Source organism: Epargyreus clarus, unplaced genomic scaffold (assembly GCF_041222505.1).
Source record: "Epargyreus clarus isolate Ecla_fem2 unplaced genomic scaffold, WU_Ecla_fem_2.2 ptg000027l, whole genome shotgun sequence".
Classification (NCBI taxonomy): Eukaryota; Metazoa; Arthropoda; class Insecta; order Lepidoptera; family Hesperiidae; genus Epargyreus; species Epargyreus clarus.
The window spans coordinates 12,429,008-12,456,384 of NW_027332234.1; the positions used below are offsets into that span (position 1 = coordinate 12,429,008).

The 27,377-nt window shown below is 33.6% G+C and overlaps 1 protein-coding gene and 2 non-coding genes across 4 annotated transcripts in view; 2 read left to right on the forward strand and 1 right to left on the reverse strand.

Annotated features, from left to right (window-relative positions):
* The window catches only part of LOC140753803 (SH2 domain-containing protein 4A), a 66,813-nt gene that overhangs the window by 20,809 nt on the left and 18,627 nt on the right, over positions 1-27,377 (forward strand). Inside the window, exon 2 of one of the 2 annotated variants that reach the window (XM_073088591.1) lies at positions 23,311-23,438. In XM_073088591.1, coding sequence (XP_072944692.1) covers positions 23,334-23,438 — 105 coding nt within the window. In that variant the 5' untranslated portion in view covers positions 23,311-23,333. The remainder of the gene's footprint in view (positions 1-23,310; positions 23,439-27,377) is intronic. The other variant, XM_073088590.1, reaches the window with a different exon arrangement.
* On the forward strand, positions 19,869-19,940 carry TRNAV-CAC (transfer RNA valine (anticodon CAC)). Its single transcript has one exon. It is a non-coding gene; the product is annotated as a tRNA-Val (tRNA).
* On the reverse strand, positions 20,724-20,795 carry TRNAM-CAU (transfer RNA methionine (anticodon CAU)). Its single transcript has one exon. It is a non-coding gene; the product is annotated as a tRNA-Met (tRNA).

A 27,377-nucleotide genomic window follows, 5' to 3' on the forward strand; every position in this document is an offset into this window, starting at 1 on the left:
GTGTTCCGATTTGAAGGGTGTGGTAAGGGACACAGACTTTTCCGAGGCGTTCCACCTTAGTCCTCAGGGGTAGCGGCGCATCTGTGGCCGACCTCAGGTAGGAATATCTAATCCTATCTGGGGTTTATTACAGATGTCCATGGGCGGCAGCAGCCACTTACCATCAGGTGGACTGCATGCTCGTCTGCTACTCTTATATTATAAAAAAAAAGATAGATAGATAGATTCTTTATTGCACACTTCAGTAGATCATAACAATAATACACAATTATGTAGGTTATTCGTATGCAATAGGCCTTATCGCTAAGCAGCGATCTCTTCCAGACTACCTATGCATGGAAAAGGTAAGGAGGATAGTGAGGATAGTGAGGAAAGTGGGAAGTATGTGTGAAGTTATAGAAGTGGTAGGTTGTCACTAGTGATCATCGTCGTCGTCAACCTATCACTGTCCCACTGCTGGGCACGGGTCTCCTCTTAGAATAAAAAGGATTAAGCCATAGTCTACCGCGCTGACCAAATGCCTATTAATAGCCTTGAATTTTTTTTAAAGATTTCAAATAAGCCGGTTTCATTACGATGTTTTCTTTCGCCGTTGAAGCAAGTGACAATTAATTTCTAATACACACATTTAGAAAAATCAGAGATTCGAACCAAGGGCTTTACTTGCGGCCGATTGCAGATGCGTTGCCATTCCTACTATCTAAGTCAGCTGGCTTCACTCTCACATCCTTTGGCCAGGCCTAAAAGGCCTAAATCTCTCTCAATATCTCAATTAGAGAGCATTATGACGTCATCAACGACGAGTGGGAAAAATGTTTTTTACATTAATTTAATTTATTATTTCTGTAATAGCTGTTAAATTTGCAGCTATTAAGTAATGCCAGTAAATTATAACTGAACAGAATATGGCTGACGGATTGATGTAACAGAATATAATTATTGTTCTTTTTTTGTTAAAAAAATATATATTTTATGCATAATTTTGTGAATTTAATATCTATTAGTACACACTTCTTGCTCAATGAAACAATAATAAACCACCTTTAAAATATATTAATGGAAATATTTACAGTCTACATATAATAAAATATACTCAATGCTATAATTTCGTAATCGCATCCGCTTTTATATAATTAAACAAAACAATACAATTTTAACGTGGAACGAAGGTCCTTTTAATTATAAAATTAAAATTTCTATGACAGCCTTGTGACTGTGATTTCCAAATTTCTCAATTGTCGCTTTTATGATAAAATTTAATTATTTTCAACGGGTTAATTCAGGGTAGTAATAGATACTAATTATTTTTCGTACTTATGATGATATACCTAATTACCTACATGGAGAATAAGTTAAGACAAATCGACTTTTCAAGTTTTTTCACTGTTTTTATATCTGGTAACATTATAGAATTACGTCACAAAGCTAGTCATGCATTGCCATCCATTTTTTGGGTATTAAGTTATTTAAAACTCAGTTGCAAGATACGAACTAACAATGCTATTAAAATAATTTAAATAAAATTAACAACTTAAATAAAAAACAAGTATTTATTCTAGTCACACACACACATGAATATTGTATTTTAATTGTACCAATAACGGTAAGTTCAACTCTATGTCATTATCCACTGCTCTATATAATTACAACCATAACGACCTTCTTCCGTATGCAACCTATTCGATATTATGGACATGCGTGTAATGGAATGCGGTGGATTTAGTTTTTTTCTAATTGCAAGGTCTTCGTGACTTTATTTACAGACTAAATAAGGTGCAGAAATGCCACCAGATAGAAAAAGATTAGCAAAATTGTAATACTACGTAAAATCAGAAAAACATTAATATAGTCCACGTAAAACTGCTAGTCGCTATGAATATAGAAATGAATCGCGTCGCCATAGCAAATTGCATGACTACACCTGCTCGCAACAACTTCAGAGCGGACTAGCAGTTTGGCGAGGACTATACCAACATATGATTTTCCTAAAATATCATAAAATTCCTACAGTGAATAATTTTTTTAGGATAATTTTAGAAATATTTTCCTACAGTGTCTTCCTTCAGAATGAATGCAACTTACAAATAATATATTCTATTGCTTAACTAGAAATAATTTTTATAAACACATTATTTTTCCCATCACATTAAAACGAGTAACAGATAAAGAATAATGAAGCCAATTAATGGCATTTATGTAGCAACACTAATGTACAGCAATCACATATAAATGGCAACCCGGCAATAAAATGGCTGACACCAATGTGGTCTATTAACATTCTAGATCGGTACGACCAGTAACTAAATACCTACTGGAATACCTAAACAGAACAGATTTTCACTCATTGACCGAGAAAAGTTTAGTAATGACAGCCTACATACTTACGCCTGAGTATCTACTTTATGATGCTAAGAAAGAGAATAAAAGAAAATGATACATACAAAAAGATTTAATACAGATATTTTAACTTTATTTTATGCATAAGCTAAATGCTCTCTCTATGGGTCAATCTCATTACGAAAATAAGTAGATTTCCTATTCTGGCTCTTATACCGTAGGAATTTCGAAATAAAAAGCATTTAAGAATAATTTTACGAAGAAATACAGCGCTGCGTAAAGTATTTAAATCCATCCGTCGAGTTAACACATTTTCGGGCACAAACATACAGCGTCGAATTTTATAAAGGTAACGGAATACTTACTTATTTTACTATTTACTATTAACATAGATATTATTCAGAACGCTTAACATCCATTTTAGATCAATGACTAAAAGTTTAGTTTGTGTTTTTAGAGCGCGTTTATTTGCACAAAGACCTAATTTTGAACGCAGCACGATCGCCACCGCAGAGGGGCAACGACCTCACGCTGTGCCGCAATTTTTAAATGGCGAATGTCGCAATAACCGCGAAATTATAATCTGTACCATCACCGTATTTATTTTTAAGACAATGTTGCTCTATCCAGGTACATTGAAATTCTCATTCTCTCGTGATATTTAATTAAAATGCGTTTTTAATTATTGCACTATAAGGAAACAAGCGTTAACGTGTTTTAAACGCTTCTAGTCTTTTATTGTAGTTGAAAAGATTAAACAATGCGGTCTTCTAAATAAAATACAGTCTTAATAAAACGGAATTATTTTTTAAACCAATATGGCTGTTTGGTTTGGTTATGACAACAAAATTACACCTTGAGTTTCGAAAAATGTATCAATTTAATTAAATAGCTTTTTGATGATCCGACAAATGCTTTGAAATTGATTTCTTAGTACGTTTGGATGTCGGCCGTGACGAATGACGCATGCAGTAAAAACAAAGGTAATAAGAACCAAGCGTAGAAAATTATTCAGGTTAATATCGCCAACGGCTGCCGTTGCAATAAGAAAATCGCATATATCATTATGTTAGCGTATTACCGTAGCATAGACGAAATTAGCATAGATTATAGAGTTAAGCCGTTATTAAAAGCGAAAGGCTTATAAAAAAATAATAAAGTTTTAAAGCGCTCATAAAAGCAAACTGCCAGCTAATAGTGTTGAGTTGCGAGTCTGTGGAATATAATTTCCTATTTTTATGCTATTATACTGGCAAATAATAAAAAAAGCTATGAAATATTTGTTATTATTTAGGTTTAAATATTTTTCTTTTAAATAGACATTTTTAATAATGCATAATAGTGTACTTATATTATAGAGATATAGAGGCCGAGCAAAATACAAGTTACATGCGGCCATTTTAAATTACATAATATTACTTATTTTACAAATTAACCAAATTAAAATGTTGTATTTTCTCTTTAACGTTATCTTAGAGCTCTGCTACTTCTTCATTAAAAAGACCATTAGTAAATATTACTTATAAATACCTTTAAATATCTAGATACTTCAAGTTTGAATATTTTTTTAAACTGTATCGTATTCTCTACAGTAAGTAAGAAAATACGTTATTTTGCATTAAAATTCATTTCACATTTAGAGTACTAAAAATGTATTTCATTTCCATGGAGTCAAAGTACAGTCAATGAATACTAAATGTGGGCAAAAATTGCAAAATACGACCATTTTTCAAAGCTCACAGCAGTTTTAGGTCAACTCTGATAAATGGCAGGATGTTTCACAATAACTCCACAATATTGTTTGGAGAATTGATAAACAGAGAGCTAACGTATTAGTTTTTACAATAAACATTCAATACACCTCTCTTTTAGTTTTTTTTAATGGAAGTAGTATACGTAGTCCACCTAACGGTAGAGTGCTGTCACCCATGGATATCTATAATCAACTCCAGATAGGATCCTACCTGAGCTCGGCAACAGATCCGTTGCTACCACTAAAGACTAAGTTGGAACGCCTCGGATAAGTATGTCTATTATTCTATATTAGTATTCTATCCTTACACATACAGCCATCGAAAAACGTTGAAACAAAACCATAGACAAAGCTTTTTTCATTTTTTAGCAAAGAACTTTGTTAGTCATGCCGTGTTCTTCATACAGATTATAAATGCGGTTTATTAAGTCGTTCGTATAGTTTTAAAAGGTCAATGTCAGACGTATCCGTGGTCTTGAAGCCAATTTAATATTAAAATAATATGCCGCTGATAGTACATGTTTTAAGATAAGTTTAAAAAACACATTATTTTCGTTAGTAATTTGCACAAAAATAAAATGGATGATTTATATTTCCTTATCCTTATTATAACTGGATGGATAATACTTATTACTCTCGAGGGTAATGTTTTTCGAAAGTAGGTATGTCTCGTATATGGTGATGTGAGTTTATTGTTTTTAAAATAATTCTCTAATTTTATAATAACTTGTCAGATAATCCGATTTCTTTTGCCATTTATTAATTAAGGAAGTTTTTAAATTGTAAAAGTAATATCAACTAAATGGGCTAATAATTCTTTAAATTGTAAAAGTAAAATTAATTTAGAGGTTCTCAACTTCCCACCCTAGTAACGCTATTCTTACAAACTAAATTAAAAAGTAACTAAATTAATGGAACAATGGCGCAATGAACTTCCTGAAAGTTTCTGGTACCGGATATTATTGTTATGATTATCTTTAAACTCAACACAATTATATAATTATGCAAGTTCAGATTACTACGCGAAATTAAGGCCATTTGTACACGAGGCTACAGAAATGTTATTGTAATCCTGTTATGTTTAGCGTAGTTTCCTCAAACATAATATAATATATTTTAGTTGTTTTTTGTTTTAATATAATGAAAATGATACGCATATTCTGTAATATTGATTTTAAAGTTCGACTTTACTTTTTAATTTTTGTCTATTCAGATGTTTGCTTTAATAAGCACATAGCTTGGCGATTTTTTTTAAATGTTGTCATACACAGTCATAGATTAGTAAAGATACTTCGCCGCCTTGAAATTGAATGAAGCCGCAAATGGCTTATTATAGTAAGTTATTTTTTTGAATTCTTGACAAATAAAAATATTTTTAGAGAAAATTTACGAATAAATAACGAATACTGCGTAATTTACATAATAAATAAATAATTTATAATAATAATTTCAAATATTTTAGGGACATTTTAGCACAGAGACGTGGCAAAACTTTTTTACGCAACTATTTCAATTCTCAAAACTGGGTACATTTTCTTGTTAGGAGTGAGTAATCTTTACTTATCTATGTACACAGTATGTATTGTCATGGTAAATAAATATTAGTCCTAGGTGATTTGAAAAGACATAAGAAATAATGTATACGTGTAATGTAATAGGCGTTAAAAATCGAAAATAATAATATTTTTTTTTAGGATTACACAAGTTATATTAAAATCTATATCTTCAAATTATAATGCTAAGGATAATATCCTTTATATTGGAATGGTTGGATAGTAAAAATTGTTTCTAAATTGTAAGTATATTTTCCATACAATTTCCTAACGCTCTTAAAAAATAAGGACGCACTCCACTATTTATAATACCAGTGACCAAGAGTCCTCTACATACTGAATGTGGACATCCTTACAGACTTAGCTTCAAGGTCCGTTGACTTATGTGAAATCTATCTTGTTTGTTTGACCTACTTTCAAACTCCTTTTGTTTCCCGCCCTGTCATTTGTCACATGCACTGACAGCTCAGCGTTTCGTTCAGAAATTGCGACAGATAACATCTTCAATCGCCGAATTTCACTGTGCCAGTTACCGAGGATTTTTTCGTCCAAAAATCTTGGCCAAGGCGTACAATACAAGGCCGTTAAGTGAAATTAATAAACGTGGAAATTCTTAGTATAACGGTAATTAAAAATAAACACATCTTTATTCTAAATTTGAATTGCGAAAATGGTTTTATAACTGTTCTTCTTTCTGGGTTATAAGACTTACACAGTGTGTTGGTAGTGCCTAATTATTATAGTAAATCCGTAACAAAAAGGAAATAATTTTCCGGTTGTTTTGCACAAAAAGCAAAGCGACCTACATTCGTGAATGAATGGTTGAATCTAAACACTAAATATAAGTAGGTTGTGTCAATGTACTCGTTTTAGAATTGAACCAGATTGAACGATTGAACTGAATAGGAATTGAGTGTTTATTTCAATCAGTGCGATTTTATGGCAAAATTTGCAACTGACCCTTTTGATATAAATAACTAACTGCCCATTGGCTACTACATCTTGAGCTACTGATAGCCTTAGTGATTAAGTAGTGGTAGTGGAAGTGGTTTTTGACGACCCGCGTAGCGGAACGGTCACCATACCGGTCTGACGCGCAGAGAATCCCAAGTTCGATCCCCGGCCAGAGGGATATCTAAATGATGAATTTCGGTTTCTGTTTCTGGGTCTGGGTGTTTGTGTATTTGTCTCTGTGTGTCCATGGCACCAACGACACAGGGAGTCCTAGTGTGGGGTTGCGAGTGTAGAAAGCGTTTTTTTTAAACGCGGCTATCAAAAGTTGCTACTATTTAGTAGCTTATGAATCTTCTTGTATATAAACGCTTAAACTTCTTACTACATTTATCGCCATTCAGTTTCAATCTGTGATTCGCACATAGTTGGAAAGTATGTCTCCCTAACACCTTGGATATGTTCATCATTCAAATTCATTAAGAAATCAATATAAGCAACTTGCTAGTTGCACAACTCAAACTTAATGTAGGTATACAATAGTAACAAATGAGTACGCGACATTAGCATCTATAATGTATGCAAAAAGAACGATTATTGCATACATTATGACTAACAGCCTCCAGTCTGTATAGTGCTTTACACACAATGAGTGAAGGAAACGAACTCATATTCATATTCATACAATTGTTAGGGTGCCTTCACAACAAAGATGAAGAGTAGATGGCTTTGTATTTTTTATAACATGTATACTTCCAATAGCTGTCGCTTATGCATATCTGTAATCAATCCCAGATAAGAATACCGACCTGAGGTTGGATACAGATGCGTCGCAACACGTGAGGACTAAGCTAGAACACTTCGGAAAAGTATGTCAGTAAGTTTAAAAAAAATGTTGAAAAGATTCTAATAAATTACCTATTTATAATAATATTATTTTATATCATTCATTCATTATATTTAAAAAAATTAAAGTATAAAATATTGACGTCGGCTATGTTGTTTGAAACGCTAATCAGAAAGAATGTCTAGTGAGAGATTCTTTCTGATAGTGTATTCGTTCGTGTGTATTCATTCGTTCTTTCTGTGTAGTGTGTCTCACGTCACCATATCGCATGAACTTTTCTATGTAATGTCGAGGCGTGACGTCACAAATTGACGCACTATTTTTTAATTAATCAATAATCTAAAGCTGCGACCAAAAGCTCATTATAAAAGAACAGTGTTGGCTATGTGACATCAGCCTTATATCTGAATAGACGGTACTTGCCCTTGACTTACGTTCAAGTCACGCCCACACGAGCAAAGTGCGCAGGCGCAGCTTTCTTTGTCTACAAATATCAATCATTGCGCAGGATATTATTGAATTTCGCCAAGTGCGACTCAAACTTGCACACGGAGGGTTCCGTACCATCAAATTTTCATTTTTTTAAGTATTTGTAATCAAAGCAGCCATGAAAGTAAATACATTGTTACAATTTATTTACTTTCATTGAGTTGGACATGCCTTTAATTTAAGTAGTCATTATTCTTAAAACTATTTTTATATATTTTGTATTTGTATACTTGATTAAATTTTGTCCTGGTGATGAGCGGGGCACCCAGTAATACGGGCTACCAACCCAGTACAGGGGCCCTTGCGTCTTGATTTGTATGTAAATGTACTTTAATCAATAAAACATTTTTATTTTTTTTATTTATTTATTTGAACTGTCTACCTTTTACATTTCAAAAGATAAAGCGAATAACTTCGAAAAATAGCTTCTTTTAAGGCGACCCCAATTTATTTTCAAGATATTTTTATTTGTTGTTATAGCGGCTAGCGTTATACACATTGTGTAAAAATTTCAAGTGTCTATCTATTATAGTTCAGGAGATAGAGCCCTGTGACAGGCAGACAGACGGACAGACAGCGGAGGCTTACGTATGGAACGTACGGAACCCAAAAACAACTATTAACGTTGCGCAAGCCTTAAGAGGCTGTCTGTAATCCATAATAGGTTGTAAGCGTTGAAATTAATAGATGTTAATCGATTATTTCTATTCAATGATTTTTTACAACTGTCTGCTGTGGTTGGCCTATTAATAGAAATACTTTTACTTACAAGCTAACAATTTATTTCTACTACAATAAGATAAATCTTTACACAAAGATAATGCCACCTTTTATATACCACTGAGTATTGTAATGTTTTCGTATGTAATTTATTTTGTACAATCATTATTATTATTTGACGATCCGCGTGGCAGAGCGGTCACCATGCCGGTCTAACGCGCAGAGAGTTCCCGGGTTCGATCCCCGGCCAGACAGATTTCTAAATGAGGAATTTAGATTTCTGATTCTGGGTCTGGGTGTTTGTGTATTTGTCTCTGTGTGTGTCCATAGCACCCACGATACAGGGAATCCTAGTGTGGGTCTGTGAGTGTAAAAGCTTTTAAAGCGTTTTATTATCATCATCACCAACCCATTGCTGTCCCACTGCTGGTCACGGGTCTCCTCTCAGAATGGAAGATTCGGGCCATAGTCCACCACGCAGACCAAGTGAAAATTGGTAGACTTCACATATCCTTAAATGCCTTCACATGCCCTTATGTGCCTGGGATCTGAACCTCGGACCTCTCGATCAAGAAGCCGAGTTTCTTAACCACTAGGCTATCACTGGACTCAACAAATAATAAGTACAATAATTACTCTTTATTTTGTTAATTGTAAAATAACAACAATAAATAGAAATAATTGCACTTTATTTAACAAAATAAAGAATTATTATTTATATTTCATTACAAAGTAAAAATTATTAAGCTTTGAATTAAATCACACTCGTACCTATCAGACCCAGTACAGCAGCTTGTTAAAAACTAATAAATTAATCAGCGCTTGTTTAAACGAAGTTATTTATTGCACAATTATGTTAATTGGAATCACAACATAATTTAAGACCATATTTACGAAATAATATTTATCTGTTCGTATATTTTTCGATGTGAGAAGCAGTTTATGAAAGCAATTAAAGCAGTACTTATTATTATGAAGATGTGAGTACTCCATTGTCTCAAAGATGTCTGAATACTACGAAACTCTTATTTTTTATAATATAGGAGTAGCAGAAGAGCATGCAGTCCACCTGATGGTAAGTGGCCACTGCCATTCATGGACATGTGTAATCAACCCCAGATGCGCCGCTACCCCTGAAAACTAAGCTGGAACGCCTCGAAAAAATATGTCTCCCTTACCACGCCTTTCGATCAGAACACATCAGCGCTTAACCCTGCTGTTATGAGGCAGAAATAGGTGTAGCGTTGGTGCCGCCGGACTCGAAATGACTTGATGAATGCAGAAGCAGTCTGTCCGGCATTGTATACTGACGTTCCAAGATTTTGTGTGAAAAAATACATCCGCGTGCAGTAAAAACTCTCTGATCTTCTTCTGATTAAAGACCTGACATAAGTTATTTGCAGCAGCATAAGCAGTATGCGGGCAAATACTCATAATAACATTTTTTGAGGATGGTAGAACAATTTGTAAACTTCGGAGAAACTATCTCTGCTTAATAATTTCAGTGTTGCGGTGTTCTAGTTTGAATGGTGTGGTAAGGGGGACATACTTTTCCGAGGCGTTGCAGCTTAGTCCTCAGGGGTAGCGGCACATCCGTGGCCGACCTCAGGTAGGAATATCTTGTCTGGGTTTGATGACAGATGGTAGGCGGCAGCAGCCACTTACCATCAGGTGGACAGCATGCTCATCTGGTACTCCCATAATATAAAAAACAGGTAGCAATGCACTTCAGATCAGTCGACTCAGAACTCCGATCCTAATAAGCTTGATCAGTGACGTCCACTTACTTACCAGGCAGCCTGCTTGCTACTTCTAAAAATAACAATATCAAATTACATCATTCCAAATACATAAACTAAGCTCCAATAACACGGTAATGGGGAACCTGTATTGCGCCGCCATTTTGGTTCGCCTTCACTTTTAAACTATTGTAGAACTAGGGCTGCCACGCTTAGCTGCTAACTGTGCCAAATGTAAATAATTTAGGAATTTTAAAACGGTTTAACTGTTAGTGGATTTATACTTCGCAATATACTTATGGCAATGATAGCCTAGTGGTTAAGAAACTCGGCATCTCGATCGAGAGGTCCGAGGTTCAAATCCCAGGCACGCTGACCACCTCTGATTTTTCGAATTTATGTGCGTATTAGAAATTAATTATCACTGCTAAAACGGTGAAGAAAAACATCGTAAGGAAACCTGCATACCTGAGAGATTTATAAAAAAAAATCTCAAAGGTATGTGAAGTCTACCAATACGCACTTGGCCAGCGCGGTGGACTAATCCTTCTCATTCTGAGAGGAGACCCGTGCCCAGCAGTGGGACAGTAATGAATTGATGATGAATATACTTATACCGTGATATTTTTTTTAGTACTTAGTGTGTCTGGTTTAACTGTTAACGTGGATTTATACTTAGCAATATACTTATACCTTGATATCTTTTAGTACTTAGTGTGTATGGTTTAACTGTAAATGTGGATTTATACTTCGCAATATACTTATATCTTGATATTTTTTTAGTACTTAGTGTGTGTGGTTTAACTGTAAATGTGGATTTATACTTCGCAATATACTTATACCTTGATATTTTTTTAGTACTTAGTGTGTGTGGTTTAACTGTAAATGTGGATTTATACTTCGCAATATACTTATACCTTGATATTTTTTTAGTACTTAGTGTGTGTGGTTTAACTGTAAATGTGGATTTATACTTCGCAATATACTTATACCTTGATATTTTTTTAGTACTTAGTGTGTGTGGTTTAACTGTAAATGTGGATTTATACTTCGCAATATACTTATACCTTGATATTTTTTTAGTACTTAGTGTGTGTGGTTTAACTGTAAATGTGGATTTATACTTCGCAATATACTTATACCTTGATATTTTTTTAGTACTTAGTGTGTGTGGTTTAACTGTAAATGTGGATTTATACTTCGCAATATACTTATACCTTGATATTTTTTTAGTACTTAGTGTGTGTGGTTTAACTGTAAATGTGGATTTATACTTCGCAATATACTTATACCTTGATATTTTTTTAGTACTTAGTGTGTGTGGTTTAACTGTAAATGTGGATTTATACTTCGCAATATACTTATACCTTGATATTTTTTTTACTTAGTGTGTGTGTGTAGTTGGTGGGCAAAAGTTTGTTATTTGTTTATTTTTTAATACGAGGGGACGTTACCAAAGTTTTGAAATGCGTTGCCGCGTACCAAAGGTGTACGCATGGACGTATATAGGGGGGTTTTATAGGATCCGCCTTTTCCTGTCACGCGGATCTCCGCCCGCACGCGTGAAATATGTCTATGACGCCCGTGACAGGAAGAGTAGGTATATATCAGTAGTCCCCGTAGTTCCGGGACTAGAATAGGGCTACGTTATCCCCTGCCTGTTAAGAGGCGACTAAAAGGGGGCTTCCGGGGTTGCGGGCGGCAAGAGTGGGAGCTCGAACTGTCCAGTAAGCGACCCCGGGAAGGACGGCGGTATATGTGGTCGCATACCGTCGTGCACATCAGATGGATTGGGAGGAGCGAAAACTGCTCTCCCAGGGCAGAGCCCGATCGGGGCATCGCACTTGGAGGACTCCGTTTGTGTTCCGTCGGAGATCCCGGAGTTCTCCAACAAGCAATGAGGACGGCCACCGGGGGGTTTTAGTGCGGTAAAAATCCCACATAACTCGACGTCGCTCCCACGTCGTCGGGTACATTTTGAAGGTTTCCCCCTCGTTATAAAAAAAAGGTATATATCAGTACCTATGAAATGGTGGGTTCCAACTGGTATATAAGAACAAAATCCGCGTTCACAAATCCGCGTATCAGGAAAATATCATTTTGAATATGGCCGTTTATGGCAGTTTTAAGAAATAAATTGATTTTTGTTTTAAAACTTACTAAGTGGTAACCTTAATTTCAAAGGCAACAGTGCAATCATTCGTCACGACGTCACATTGTGGTGGTCTTATTTGAAAGGCTTTATGCTACGAGTACAGCGCAAACGCATGCAACTCCTTGAAGCTTTATTGAGAGCTTTTGTGTCTAAGATTTTGAAATGTTCAACCTGGAAGATCTTTCCTTGAACTGTAGTAGACATACTACGTACGAATAAATATACGAATTATTGTTTCTTATTTCTAATTATTGTTTTTAATTTTGTTCCATTCCTACATATTAGTAATTGTCTTTGGTAAGCAAAACTTTACACAGATTAAAACCGGGCGTTACTCTACATACCGAATAACATAGATTTAAAATTAAACACTTTGTTGATTACGAATGTCAATAAGCGACACTGCTCACTATTTTCTTAATAAAAAAGGTTAAATTAGTATTGGGGATAAAATGTAGTCTACCGTTCATTTGGCCAAAGTGATGGACTAACTTAAACCGCCGATACAATTATAGTAACCGTACAATGTAACACTGTATTGAGTTTATTTAGCTTGACAGACATAGTAAACAATAATGCGAGTGCAGTGAGATCAGCGCAACTGTACGTAATCGAAAGTATTTCAAAACAGAATGAGGTGTTGATACACTTGTATTTCCCACTGTTTTCATCTTGGTACTGTTGGTATGTCCGCTGTATGTTGTGAACCATTTGTACCAAGTATGGTATGTTTACGTAGTTTAAATTCTGTATCATCTCAATACTGTTCCATTAACCTTCTATTTTAACTAAGCAGTGATAGCCTAGTGGTTAAGGAGCTCGGCCTTTTGATCGAAGGCACGGAGGTTCAAATCCCAGGCACCTCTGATTTTTCAGTCACGTGCGTATTAGAAATTAATGATCACTTTCTTAAGAGGTGACGGAAAACATCGTGAGAAAACCTGCATACCTGAGAAATCTAAAAAAAGTTTTCAAAGGTATGTGAAGTCTATCAATACACACTTGACCAGACTAAGGCCTAATCCTTTTCATTCTGAGACAGACAGACAGCAATGGGACAGTAATGGGTTGATGATGAACGTTCTGTTTTTGAACATGGCTGGTCCTATCTACTACAGATACCATACAAAGGATAAAGTCAAACTTCGAAATTATATTTATCTATGAACTTATAAAAAACTAAACTTTTAAATTTTAAAAGCTTGACGTTGCATGTAAAAGTTTTATGAAAATTTTAAACTTTATAAGTACCTAAACTTACGCTTGAAGTTACGGGTAAAAGTTTTATTTCTAAAGCATGAAGGAATTACAGGTAAGTGTTTCGGAGTCCCTTTGAGGCGATTTCCCAGAAGAGCCACAAACAGACAATGTAACGTGATCGTGCGCGACCGCGGCGCATACTAATTGAGAATGCATCATTATTCATGCGTGTTCGCCGGATCCAGATTCAAATTAGTTGTCTATGGCTTCACAGATAATGCAACGAACGAAGTTGTTTTTTTATAATTTGTTTTAAGGTTTTGAATTCTTTTGGTCTAACTTTTTCGTAATATTATGATGTATTTTTTATAATTTGTTTTATAGCTTTGGATTCTGCTCTTTTGGTCTAACTTTTTCATTTTAAGTTGTCGATAATTTTGTACTACCGTTACGTTACGTAAATATGGACTAATAAAATATTTAGTAGTAAAACGTAACGTATGTTAAATAAAAATAATAAAAAGACTATGACGTTCTAGGTTTTTAGGAAGAAGATAAGGAAGATAAAAATAGGTATCAAATAGGTATCATCAATCGAGAAAACCTCAAAAAAATTGTTCTTCCGTTGCAAATACAAATACATTACAAAAAGCGGCTCTAACCTGACGCTAAATAAAGGTCTGGCTCTAAATATGGTTCGAAGCAGCCTGGAAAGAAAAGAGAATCATAAAATTGTCTATAAAAGGTTCTTTAAACATAATTAATCGAAAGTCTCTTCTCTTCTTCTCTGTCTTAAAGGAAAACTTAGTATAACCAATGCTAATAAGATGGAAGTATTTTTTAAACGCATGGATAGATGGAAAAAGACACATTCCATGTAAGAAATATTATAAACAGTATTTAAACCTTCATGACATGGTATGGTATGGTCAACTTAGACGCGCAGGTTTCCGTTTAAGGCATACCAGAGATTATAGAGTGACAGACGGCGTCAATACATTAACACTTATTTACAGATAAAAAATCATCGATATTATTTCCCCGCCATTCCTTTCTGTTTGAATTTAGAAGGTGAACCCTTTGTTATTCGACTCCGGAGGGACCACTGCCACACCTATTTCTATACACACCTAATCTATGAATTTAACATACAACTCCATAGATTAGTAAAGATTACTCACTCCTAACAAGAAAACGTAATCAGTTTTGAGAATTGGCTACTTGACACTTTTTGGGAAAGTGTTTTAATGAATTAGTATACGTATTATATATGCCTTTCATTGATCACTTTTTCGAAAAAAGGGCTATTTATTAATAAAAAACAAAGTTTCTTTACGGTGAACGGAACGTCGCGTTAAATCAGGCGGTCAAGTGTCATTTTGTGGCGAAACGTCATTATACTGTAAACCATTGCTGTAAACAAACAACGCTCGGAAGAAAATAAGGAGTTATTTAGCTTTTATAACTAAAATTGAAATAAATGACAAGTTATAAGACGTGTGCAGTGACGATGTGTACAAGTACGATCGCTAAATATCCTAACAAATTTGCTTATACACGTTCCTAAACCGAAATCTCATAAACGTTAAAAGAACTTGCAGACAGAGGATTCAAACATATAATAGAAGTATTAATGAGAAAAAAGAATAAGGAGTGATTCCTCTACTCTAAATCATCAAACCCAGATGTAATCAGAACAAAACAGCAAGTTAAAGTATTCATATATTTCATATACATATTATAAAGATGTCTACGATAAGAATAGAGTTAGAATAGTATTAGTTAAGAATAGAATAAATGAATTAAAAGACGTCTACTAGAATTCTCTATTTTAAGGCCTCATTCTGTAATTAATAAGAAACAAACTATTTCGATGACTGAGTTATTATTACTTGTGCATGGATTAACTTACAGGACTGTATAATTAAAAATACATGATTTGCTAATTTTAATCTTTTATTAACCAACTGCTTTGTTTGTTAGGTTTATATGGGTCTATTATTGGGTACACACCGTAGAACTTTTGTATATATTTATATGTTACATTTACAATATTTACCTACTACAGATAACCTCAAAGCATTTTGAAGCTGTTATTTTCTTGTATATTGAAGCTCTTGCTAAGCTGAATTTTTGTGCTGCTTGAGTGTGTACTTTCTTCATTTTTTAAATTATTTTCTGTAACAACTAGATATATAATTTTTATCATTGTCATTTTGAGAAATCTGTAGTGCAATAACAGCAACTGTATGGTCTTTTTCCTTCCTTCATCTTGTTACTCAAGTAAAGAACTACTATTTCCCATTTCCTTTACTTTATGTACTTCAGAGTGCTGACCACCTTTGAAACTTTTGGTTCCTCACTTTCTATGACTCCACAATAAAAATGCTACTGCATGTTTGCTGCATCCTTGGGAGGCAGGACAGTCATCACATTTAATAATACTTTGTTTTTCATATACAGTCATGGACACTGAGCATGACTTTTGATGTACCTTGTATTCAGGACAACTTTTACTTTTCATGAAACACAAACTTGCCTGCCTCTACAACTGCACATACTCTATAACGTCGTCACTATACGATTTTCGGAAAGATCTGTAAATATAAATATAACCAATTAATAACCTTAAAACAGTTCACATAAGAATATAAGTATATTTAAAAAAATCTTAATAATTACTTGAAGACAACCTTTCTTCTGTCTGAAGTCAGTTAAGAAATGTTTTAATTGTCCGATATGATTAAATGTAAATATAAAGAATGTTTTACTTACGTTGTTTATTTGATATTTCCATAGGTTATCTCACGGAAGTTTTTGTATCCATTTTGATTTATTGCACTGCATATATGGATCTTCTTTAAGCAGGTTCACGCTATCAGCTTTAATATAGTATGGCTTCATTTCGGTTCACAACATAAATTCAACCAACTCTAACAGCAAACGATTTAATTATTATTTGTCTTGTTTGGTTTCGATGTAGTGACGTCACATGACATTTGAGGCAGCACTGTCGCCGTTTTGGGATTTAAAATCCACAGATAAAAAATCGAAAATTTCTTTTTAAAAATTAAAATACTTAGAACGTATTAAAAAATAAACGAAATACTGCATAATTTATGTTTACTTATAAGCTATCATATCCAACATATTTCATATTTTATTGTTATAACTGTCAAGTACCCAATTGAAATAGTTGCGTAAAAAAGTTCCGTCGTAAAAAAACGTAAAAAAGCGTCTCCGTGCTAAAATGTTCCGAAAATATTTGAAATAATTATTTATGTAAATTACGCAGTATTAGTTATTTATTCGTATTTTTTTTCTAAAAACGTTTTTATTTGTCAAGAATTAAAAAAAAGAACTTACTAATAAGCCGTTGTGGCTTCATTCAATTTCAAGGCGGCGAAGTATCTTTACTAATCTATGTACAACTCATATGTCGTTGGATTTGTTTAAATTGTGGGACTAACATAAGTAGGCTATATATTTTGTAAGCAGTTGAGATTTTTTGTTTTAATATATTTATCTAATTAATTTGATTCAGGTCGTAATATCAATTATACAAACAAAGGTTATCTATATTACGGAGCACACCAGTAAATCCTCCGCTCCTAATAAATTGTATCTAATTTACTGGTTAGAACGTGATGCGACTTGACATGAACATACAGACAAACAGACAGATAACAAATCTAAAAATGAAAGAAAATGTTATGAGTAATAATAAATAATTAGTAATAATTCCCCCAACTTTTTAGATAATATCCATATCCGTCCATGGACATCTGTAATTAACCCCAGATATGATTAGATTCGTATCTGAGATCGGCTACAAATGCGCCGTTACCCCTGAGGACTAAGTTGGAACGCCTCGGACAAGTATGTCTCCCTTACATCCTTCAAACCGGAGCACAGCAGCGCTTAACACTGCTGTTATTAAGCTAACTACTTTTTCTCCTAACTGCTTACTACTTTTTTGTAAATATATTCGATGTACAGACACGCGAAGTTTACATTCTTATACATAGAGAAGATAAACACACTTAAGTAGGTACTAATCGTGTGTTCATGAGACACGGAAGCCATAGATATCCTGCCAGGTCACCGCGTACGATGGTACTCATTACCTGCACTTTCACTCATCCACGTACACTTCTCCATTGTTGAATTGTGCTCTTAACAATCGTCTTTGTTCTCGATTTATTTGATAATATGATTAAATGTGTGTAAATACAGACGCTGGTATATACATACTCGTATAAGTATTACAGTGGTGATAGTGTAGTGTTCAACTTGTACGCGAGGTCTGCTACAAATGCGTTGGTATCCCTCAGTACTAAGTTGTAAAACCTCGGATTAGTTTCCCTTACTATACTCGGTTATCCATTATATAAAACCAAATGAAACTGTCATATTTTGCTTAAAAAGTTTTGCTTTCCTGCAAAAAAGAATGAATAATCGACCGACATAATACAAAACTGTTTGTAATGTTATAAAAACAATCTTACTTTAACGACGTCGTGGTACAATTTCAATGTATGATTAAAATAATGTTTTAAGAGATGGTAGTAGCCCTGCTGTGGAAAATGTATTGTCATGTGTGTAAAGCGAATCAGCGAACGGAAGCTAGTACATAAAGCGTTATCTCGGTTTATATAAAACAGGTCGCTAACGGACGGTTGATACGGTCACTACAATGCACCGTCGAATGAATTATGTATGACCTGAATATAGTAGTGGAAATAATATCTGTTATGTAGGTATAGTCCGCGTGAAACTGCTAGTCCGCTCTGAATATAGAAATGAATCCCGTCGCCATAGTAATTAGTAAATTGTATGACTACACCTGCTCTCAACAACTTCAGAGCGGACTAGCAGTTTGGTTATAACTTAACGTTTTTCTTACTTTAAAATTTTTGAAACATAAAAAATCCCATACACGTAGCGGGTGTATGGGATTTTCAAATTTTAGAGAAATACTAAATATTTTGAAATAAAAGGCCCTTACCAAGAAGATACGTAAAAAATTACCTGTTTTGTACCTTTGGAGGCACTAAGGTACAAATTGTCGTTTATATATATTTTTATACATTTATCATCTGCAATAAATATTCGGCGGAAAAGATACAGGGAGAAAATTAGCGGAATTGTCATTAGTTACATGTTTATATTTTTTGGGGTATGTAACAGAATCTTTGAACAAATTTTTACCCACTTTGAACGGGTAGATAATTGTATTTTATCAATTATCAAGAACCGATGTTATTTCCTACATGATTTTTTTTTTGTCCCAATAATGATTTCCCCTCTGGAGAAGCAACCTGAAAAAAAACTTAAAAAAAATGTAAATAAAAAAATGTATGTAATAATAAAATAGCTAGTTTAAGAAACTAATCTTTTTACATAAAAGTGGAAATATTATGTGTAAAAAAGTGGGGTGATTTTTACTGTACAAAAATAAAAAAATGTTTTATGCACCCTTTTACGCTTAAAATTATTATTCACTTTTTATATCGATTGCTCGTTAAAACATGCTGTCTAAACTATTATTAATATAAAACATAATTATTGAACCTCATTCAAACCTTACACATAAATAATTAATTATTTATTAGCAAAAAACGAATTCAAATGTATGATTAAAATACTATTCGCTAAAATTTAAATGTTTCAACTTCGAGTATAAAAAGAATCTCGAAAATTGGTACAGCAAATAAAAATATACACATTAAAAAATACAGTTATTGAGAACTTCATTTTTGAAGTTCAATAGAAAACGTTTGCACATTATGAGTTAGAACTTTAGATTAGTAAAGATACTTCGCCGCCTTGAAATTGAATGAAGCCACAAACGGCTTATTAGTAAGTTCTTTTTTTGAATTCTTGACAAATAAAAACATTTTTAGAGAAAATTTACGATTAAATAACTAATACTGCGTAATTTACATAATAAATAAATAATTATTTCAAATATTTTAGGGACATTTTAGCCCGGAGACGTGGCATAACTTTTTTACGCAACTATTTCAATTCTCAAAACTGGGTATATTTTCTTGTTAGGAGTGAGTAATCTTTACATATCTATGGTCAGAACCTAAACGTAAATTTCACCGTATTACAACAGAGCAGAGTGGCGCAGTGGAAGCGTGCTGGGCCCACAACCCAGAGGTCCGTGGATCGAAACCACGCTCTGCTATTCCGGAATCCTCGTCTATTTTTCTCAAATAGATGATCGAAGATAATAAACGAAAAATATAAAAAAATAGTTTAATTGGATCAAACATATTTTTTCAATGTAATATTTTTTTATATTGTATATTTTTTATATTTTATATTTAGGGCATCTTTATTTTTATCTAAATAAATAATCGAAGTTAATCAACGAAAAATATGAAAATTTAGTCTGATTAAATACATTTTTTCAATGTATTTTTTTGGAAAGGGTTATTTTTGGGTGCGTTACATCTAAGTGAACTATTTATCAAAAATAATAATTTAAACACAATTTTAAAGCTTATATTTTGTACTTTGACGAAAATTCACCGTACATATGTAGTTAGTAATAATAAAGATGATTTCGCTACAAAAACTTAATGTGTTTTTTCATGAGCACGGTAATGCCATCTGGTGAGAAGTTGCAAATGTGTAGATGGCGCCACTAGGTAACAACATGTTTTAATGAAGAATACATATATTATCCTGCTGACGTACCTACGTTAGTATAATATATCTATGGTGGCCAGATTGTGCACAAATTCATCAATAGGATACTAACAAAGAAAAGTAATTCGCTCTATAAATATAAGCTTTAAAGTGGTGTTATATCGTAATTTTGTAAAGAGTTCACTGAGGTTTAACACAAAAAAAAACATTTACAAATAAAATATATTAAATCGAAACAAATATTTTTGATCAGATTAGATATTTCATATTTTTCTAAAATTTAAATAAAAATAAAATTTCGACGAATTTGGATTAATAGCAGAGCGTGGTTTCGATCCACGGACCTCTGGGTTATGGGCCCAGCACGCTTCCACTGCGCCACTCTGCTCTGTTATAAACTGTTGAAATTTAGGAAGACTTTAAACGAATTCTACATATCGGAATTACATTAATAATAGTATCTCTTAGTGTGCATCATTATGATCAAATATATGTTGGGATTTTTTTTATTTTGAGGTGGAATTAGCCCCGCTACTTACCAGCCAGATCTCTAGTTCCGTAGGGTATAATTTTATTTATCATATTTTGAATACAGACAGTCACAAGACTGTCTGTATCCTGATATGTCTGTATCTGACTGATACATTATTACGGATACAGACAGTCACATGACTGGCTGTATCCATAATAATGTATCTGTATCCCGTAATAATAATAATATAAATCCTTAATCATGTAAGCTATGTAAGCTAACTTAATATGTGTTATCTAGACTTTGAGTGCCAACAATCGGCGTATAATACATTGGACAAGTTTTAAATATTGCATTGTATCTCAAGGTACATTTTAGTGTATTTTAGTAGGTACATATTACAAGGTAGTATAGGTACATTTTTTCAAATAAGGATTGATTAACTTTCACTTTAAATCTAGAGATAGAATAATAATAGGAGATGTGACAAGCTTTTAGCTTGCCTCAAATACCTACCCAAAAATTGGTACCAGCTCTCGGACCATAATGAATCTTATTAGATAGACCATAATAACAATTGATATTAAGCACCATATGTTTTTAGAACAGCAACATTAATTTTCGTCAATCATATGATTATAATCATGTACTCTTTTTTAACTTTTGATTAACTATAAAAACGTGGTTTTTCATTTTTTAAACTATAATTTATTTCTTAATCAATACGTCTTTTTAATGACATGCCATTTCATTTTAGACGTTAAAACAACAGATGGGATATAATTAGTAATTACCCACTAGGTAATTTAATCATAATTCGATGAAAGTTTTGTATTTACATATACAATAGCTGTTTTTATCGAGTCCAAAAATTTATTTTCGGGAGAAAAGGTAGGTATGTCTTTTTCTGGATCCCTGACAACGTGTGTACAAAATTTCATGACATTCAGTTTGGTAGTTTAGGCGTGAAAGCATGAAAACAATCTCTTTCGCTTTTATTATACGTACGAGTATATATAGATTGATAACAATGAGCGAACACAATAATAGTTCTCATCTGATAAGTGATAACCTTAGATAATGGTTATGATGGAAATGTGAGGAATAAATCAGTGAGAGTGAATAATGATAAGAACCCTTCTGTGGGAGGATCCCAGATCAAAGAAGAAATAGACGAAGCCTCACAGAACATTGAACTAAGGAACTTGCATTTATGTTTCCAATGCGAACTTTTCACGTTGGATGTGTTTATTCAACCCTTATATATCATATCACAAAAACTCATTGGAGATTTCGCTATGTACTAAACTCACTCAGCATTATTAGGATATACTTATGTATTTTACTACGTACGAATACATTATATGTGTTATGCGAAATTCGTCTACACAACGTAAATCGGTAGCATTTGCAATCCTTCAATATTTTGCTCAATTGCTTCGTATATATTTTTTGGTCTAAGGGCAGGATATTAATAGTTTGCGTGGAAGTTATAAATCTGGGCGCCGAAGAGGCTATCAATATGAATTCCTAGAAATGCTCTTAGACCCTTAGACAATTTATTGGAAAATCAATCAATTAGATGCTTACTGCTCCCTGAATAGATTTAAGGTACTTGGTTATCACAGGAAACTGTATGGAAGTTATTACAATTAGCGTCTTTATCATTCCACTATAATATCAATCATTTAGATGCCTTTGTTCCTCCTTAAATAGATTAAACGCATTTTGTAATCACAGGAAGCTGTATCAAAGTTATTACAATTAGCGTCTTCATCATTCCACTAGTCCCACTGCTGGGCACGGATCTCCTCTCAGAGTGGGTTTAGGCCACTTGTGAATTGGTAGACGTCACATAGCATTGAAAACTTTTTTTTTAAATTTAATTTTTAAGTTTCCTTACGATGTTTTCCTTCGCTGTTTAAGCAAGTGAAAATTAATTTTGATGTGAAACATCTATAGCCGCACGTAAAACGCCACGATTTCTGTCGTGGCGACGCATGCCATGGCGACGCCACGCTATACGATGGTATATATATACAGTCTATATGCAGTAGTGTGTACGGTGTGGCGACGCGTCGCCATGCGCAATCGAATTCAGTAAATAGTCATCGTTATCTGGAAAAAAACGTAATATTTTATTTTATCATTATGACATATTTAGTTCCTATCACAATATGTTCTTTTCTGCATATTACTTTTACAAAATAATGTCGATGTTTCACATCTGCCAGGCGTCCCGTGAGGGCTCACATTTTTTTAATATGCACATCATTTTGAAAAATCAGCCTGGGATTTGAGCCTCTGACCCCGACTGACCTCGGACCTGCGTAACTTGCGCTATTTCAAACCACACTACCACTATTTATTATGTTAAACTAATTATGTTAAACTTTAATCATGTTAATATTTATGTTAAACTAATTTAAAGTACTTGTCCTCAGGGCCGGAGCCATGTTGCAGCAGATCCTGCGCGACATGTGGGTGGACCCCGAGATCCTCGCGGAGCTCGACGAGACCCAGAAGCAGACGCTCTTCTGCAAGATGCGCGAGGAGCAGGTAACATTCATTATCATCATCATCATTTTTAAATATTGAAAAAATAAGCAAGAATTCTTTTGACAACCATATTTTTATTAATCAATATGACATCAGTACTTATATTTCTTTTCTTACATTCGGACAATTCATAAACAATAAATAAGACTTAATACTCCCACTAAATTTTTATACTCCTCAAACATGAAAATTTCATTAACTTTATAACTGAATAAATAACTAACTGAATAGACCTAAGAAACAAAAACACACAAATACAACAAAACAGAATATATAAACTTAGCAACACTCCTAACCAACTCAAAGTATAACATGAAATTATATATTCTTCTAATACTTAAATATAAAAAAAATTAAGAACTAAGTAATTGGTCTCTAATACTTTCAAACTTAGGAGTGCATAACGCTTTTGTTAATAAATCTGCTAACTGTGCAGAAGTATGAACATACTTCAAAACAATCAAACCCTGCTTGACCTTTTCTCTGATAAAATTATATTTTACATCAATGTGTTTAGTTTTTTTATGGTAAACAGGATTATTAAGTAACTTAATGGCGCTCTGATTGTCCATACATAGAGCAGTACAAACTTGAAATTCCTCTATTTCTTTAAAAAAATGGCTTAACCATAGAATATTTTTAGAAGCTTCACATGCAGCCATAAATTCAGCTTCAGTTGTTGATAGAGCGACACTATTTTGTTTCTGGCTTGACCAAGAAATAGGTCCCCCATTTAACATAAATACATATCCAGTTGTTGACTTCCTAGTGTCCAAATCCCCACCAAAATCTGAGTCTGAATACCCTATTAAACTTTCAGAGCCCTGATATTTAATGCATAATGTTTTTGTTTTTATAAGATATCTTATTATTCTTTTAAGTTGAGTGACATGTTCTGAACTTGGATTATTAATATACCTACTTAAAACATTCACAGCATATGATACATCAGGCCTCGATGCAGTAGACAAAAACAATAACGATCCTATAGCCTCCCGATATGGAAAATCAATGTGTTCAATTTCGGTATTTTTAGTAACATGCACATTAACATCAGCTGGTGTATTACAAGGATGAGCAGAAGACATATTGAACCTACTGATAATCTGTTGTATGTAATTTCTTTGCGAAATTGTTATAAATTTATCCTCTTTAGAAATTTCTAAACCAACAAACATATTTAAATCCAACTCTTTTATCTTAAAACCTTGCATTAAGTATTCAATAATATGCTGTAATAAACTATTAGATTCTGACATTATTAATGCATCATCAACGTAAAGAATTAACAAAGCCTTGACACCATCAAATCTACCCATAAAAACACAGTTATCTGCATGTGACTGAACAAAACCGAATTTTTTAAGAAAATTCGTAAATTTTATGTTCCAGCACCTCGGGGATTGCTTTAACCCATACAAGGACTTATTAAGTTTACATATTAGTCCTTTGGGTGCCAATACTCCATCTGGGACTTCCATGTAAATGTCTTCTTCAAGCTCTCCATATAGAAAAGCAGTTTTCACATCCATCTGTTTTATTTTCCATTCATGCTGTGCCGCAATACTCAAGACTATTCGGATAGATTCATATCTTGTAGTAGGAGAGAATGTTTCATTGTAGTCAATTCCTTGAATTTGTGTAAAACCTCGAGCACAAAGCCGTGCTTTGTAGCGCTCAATCTCACCTTTCTTATTTCGTTTTCTGGTGAAAACCCATTTAGACGTTATTACTCTATGATTATCTTTATTAACAAAATGCCATGTGTCATTATCCTTATGAGCTTTCAACTCTTCTCTAATTGCTTCAAGCCATTCTTTACGTTCTGAACTATTAACTGCTTCATTGTATGTTAAAGGTACATTTAATTCCATTACATTAGCTTCAAAAACTCTATTTCTTCGTGACCTCAGAATCATATTTGTACCATTTATACTATCTAGTTCTACTGGAACTGACGGTTCATAAGTTTCATCATTCTCATTAGCGCTATAAATACTTTCTTCACTATCCTGGCTCGAACTACTTGTATTTACTATACCATCACTATCTTCTATTTGCCTTTCCTCCGGAAGGCAATCTTCTCCCTCAATGACTATTTCAGCTATATTTTTTTTAATTTCTGCTACTTTATGTTCATTAAAAATTACATTTCTTGATACAGTAATTCTTTTCGACTGAGGATCATACATTCTGTAGTTATTGTAATCATAACCAACTAAAATCATTTTACGACTCTTACTATCAAACTTTCTTCGGAGTTGATCTGGTACGTGTACAAACCCTTCACACCCAAACACTCTGATGTGATCTAAACATGGTTTTATCCCATTCCAAAGCTCATATGGAGTTATATTAGGTGTTTGACTTGAAGAAGTACGATTTAATATATATACAGCGCAATTAACCGCTTCAGCCCAAAGATATAATGGCACGTTACGACCATACAGCATAGAACGAGCACTCTCCACAATAGTCCTCAACTCCCTTTCTGCACGACCGTTCTGTTCAGGGGTGTAAGGAGCTGTAAACTCATGCGTAATACCTTCATTTTCCAGGCTATCTATAAAATCTTTACCTTTATACTCACCTCCATTATCAGTGTGCAAAATTCTAATGTTATGGTTAAACTTATTTTTAATTTTTTTAGTATACTTCTTAAAACAATCCAGAACATCGCTTTTATTCTTTAAAAAATATACATAGATAAAACTTGTAGCTCCATCTTTAAAAATAACAAAATATTTCATACCTTGGACTGAAAGTTCGCTGAATGGTCCACAGACATCACTATAAATAACATCACCTGGTTGGAGCTGCCCTCTATTAGACTTTTGGAATGGTTGACGTGACTGTTTTCCCAAAGCACAGCCATCGCATACAAAGTTATCAAAATCAGAGATATCTATACCTGTAACAATGTTACCTTTACACATTTTCTGGATTTCTTTCACATTTAAGTGACCTAGGCGTTCATGCCATGTCTTAAGATTTGACTTGTGTACTATGTTACACACTTGATTCTCAACTGTTTTTACATTTAGTTCATATAAATTATTATTTTGCAGAAATGCACACATTACCAATTTATTATCTCTATAAATCATGGCATTTCTACCATTTTTCACAATTTTATAGCCCTTTCTTGTGGCTGCCCCTTCAGAAAACAAGTTTCTTCTTAATTTAGGTACATACAGTACATCTGACATAATACTCTTCTCCCACTGGCCATTTACACACTTATTTATCACAATAGTACCTTGGCCTTGTACTTCTATAACTTCCTGATTTCCTAGTTTTAAGGGAGATCCTGTATACATATGCAACTCTTGAAAAAAATCTTTTTTAAATGACATATGAGCTGAAGCTCCACTATCTAGGATCCATTTAACACTCTCAGTATCCTCTGACTCAGTATCTGTTATGTTAAATGCTAACATATTTCTCTCTTCTCTGTCCTTCTTCCGCACATAACAATCTCGGGCGAAATGGCCCCTTTTACCACAATTGTAACACATAAACCGGTGCTGCTGGCCTGGTTGGTAATCCCCATCAACATCTACTTTCTCCATATTCAGTTTCTTCTTTAATGGTAACGACTTTTGTGTATTTTTTATTTTTGAATCTGATTTTCCCACAAATAATGCCACATCATTTTCATCTTCAACATTTAAACTAGCTTCTTCATCTAGCAACCGTGCTGTGAGATTAACTATAGTTTGATTCTTAGGATCTAACGATAACCAAGCTTGCCGGAGAGACCGGTATTTTGGAGGCAGAGTTCCCAAAATTTTTGTCATTATAGCAGTATCACTGATAGATTCACCGCTTTCTTTTAAAAGTTTCGCTAAGCTCTCTACTTTAGCTACATGTTGTGCTATGTTATCAGTTGAAGACATCTTGTATTGATAAAACCGTTCATGTATAATCATTTTGTTT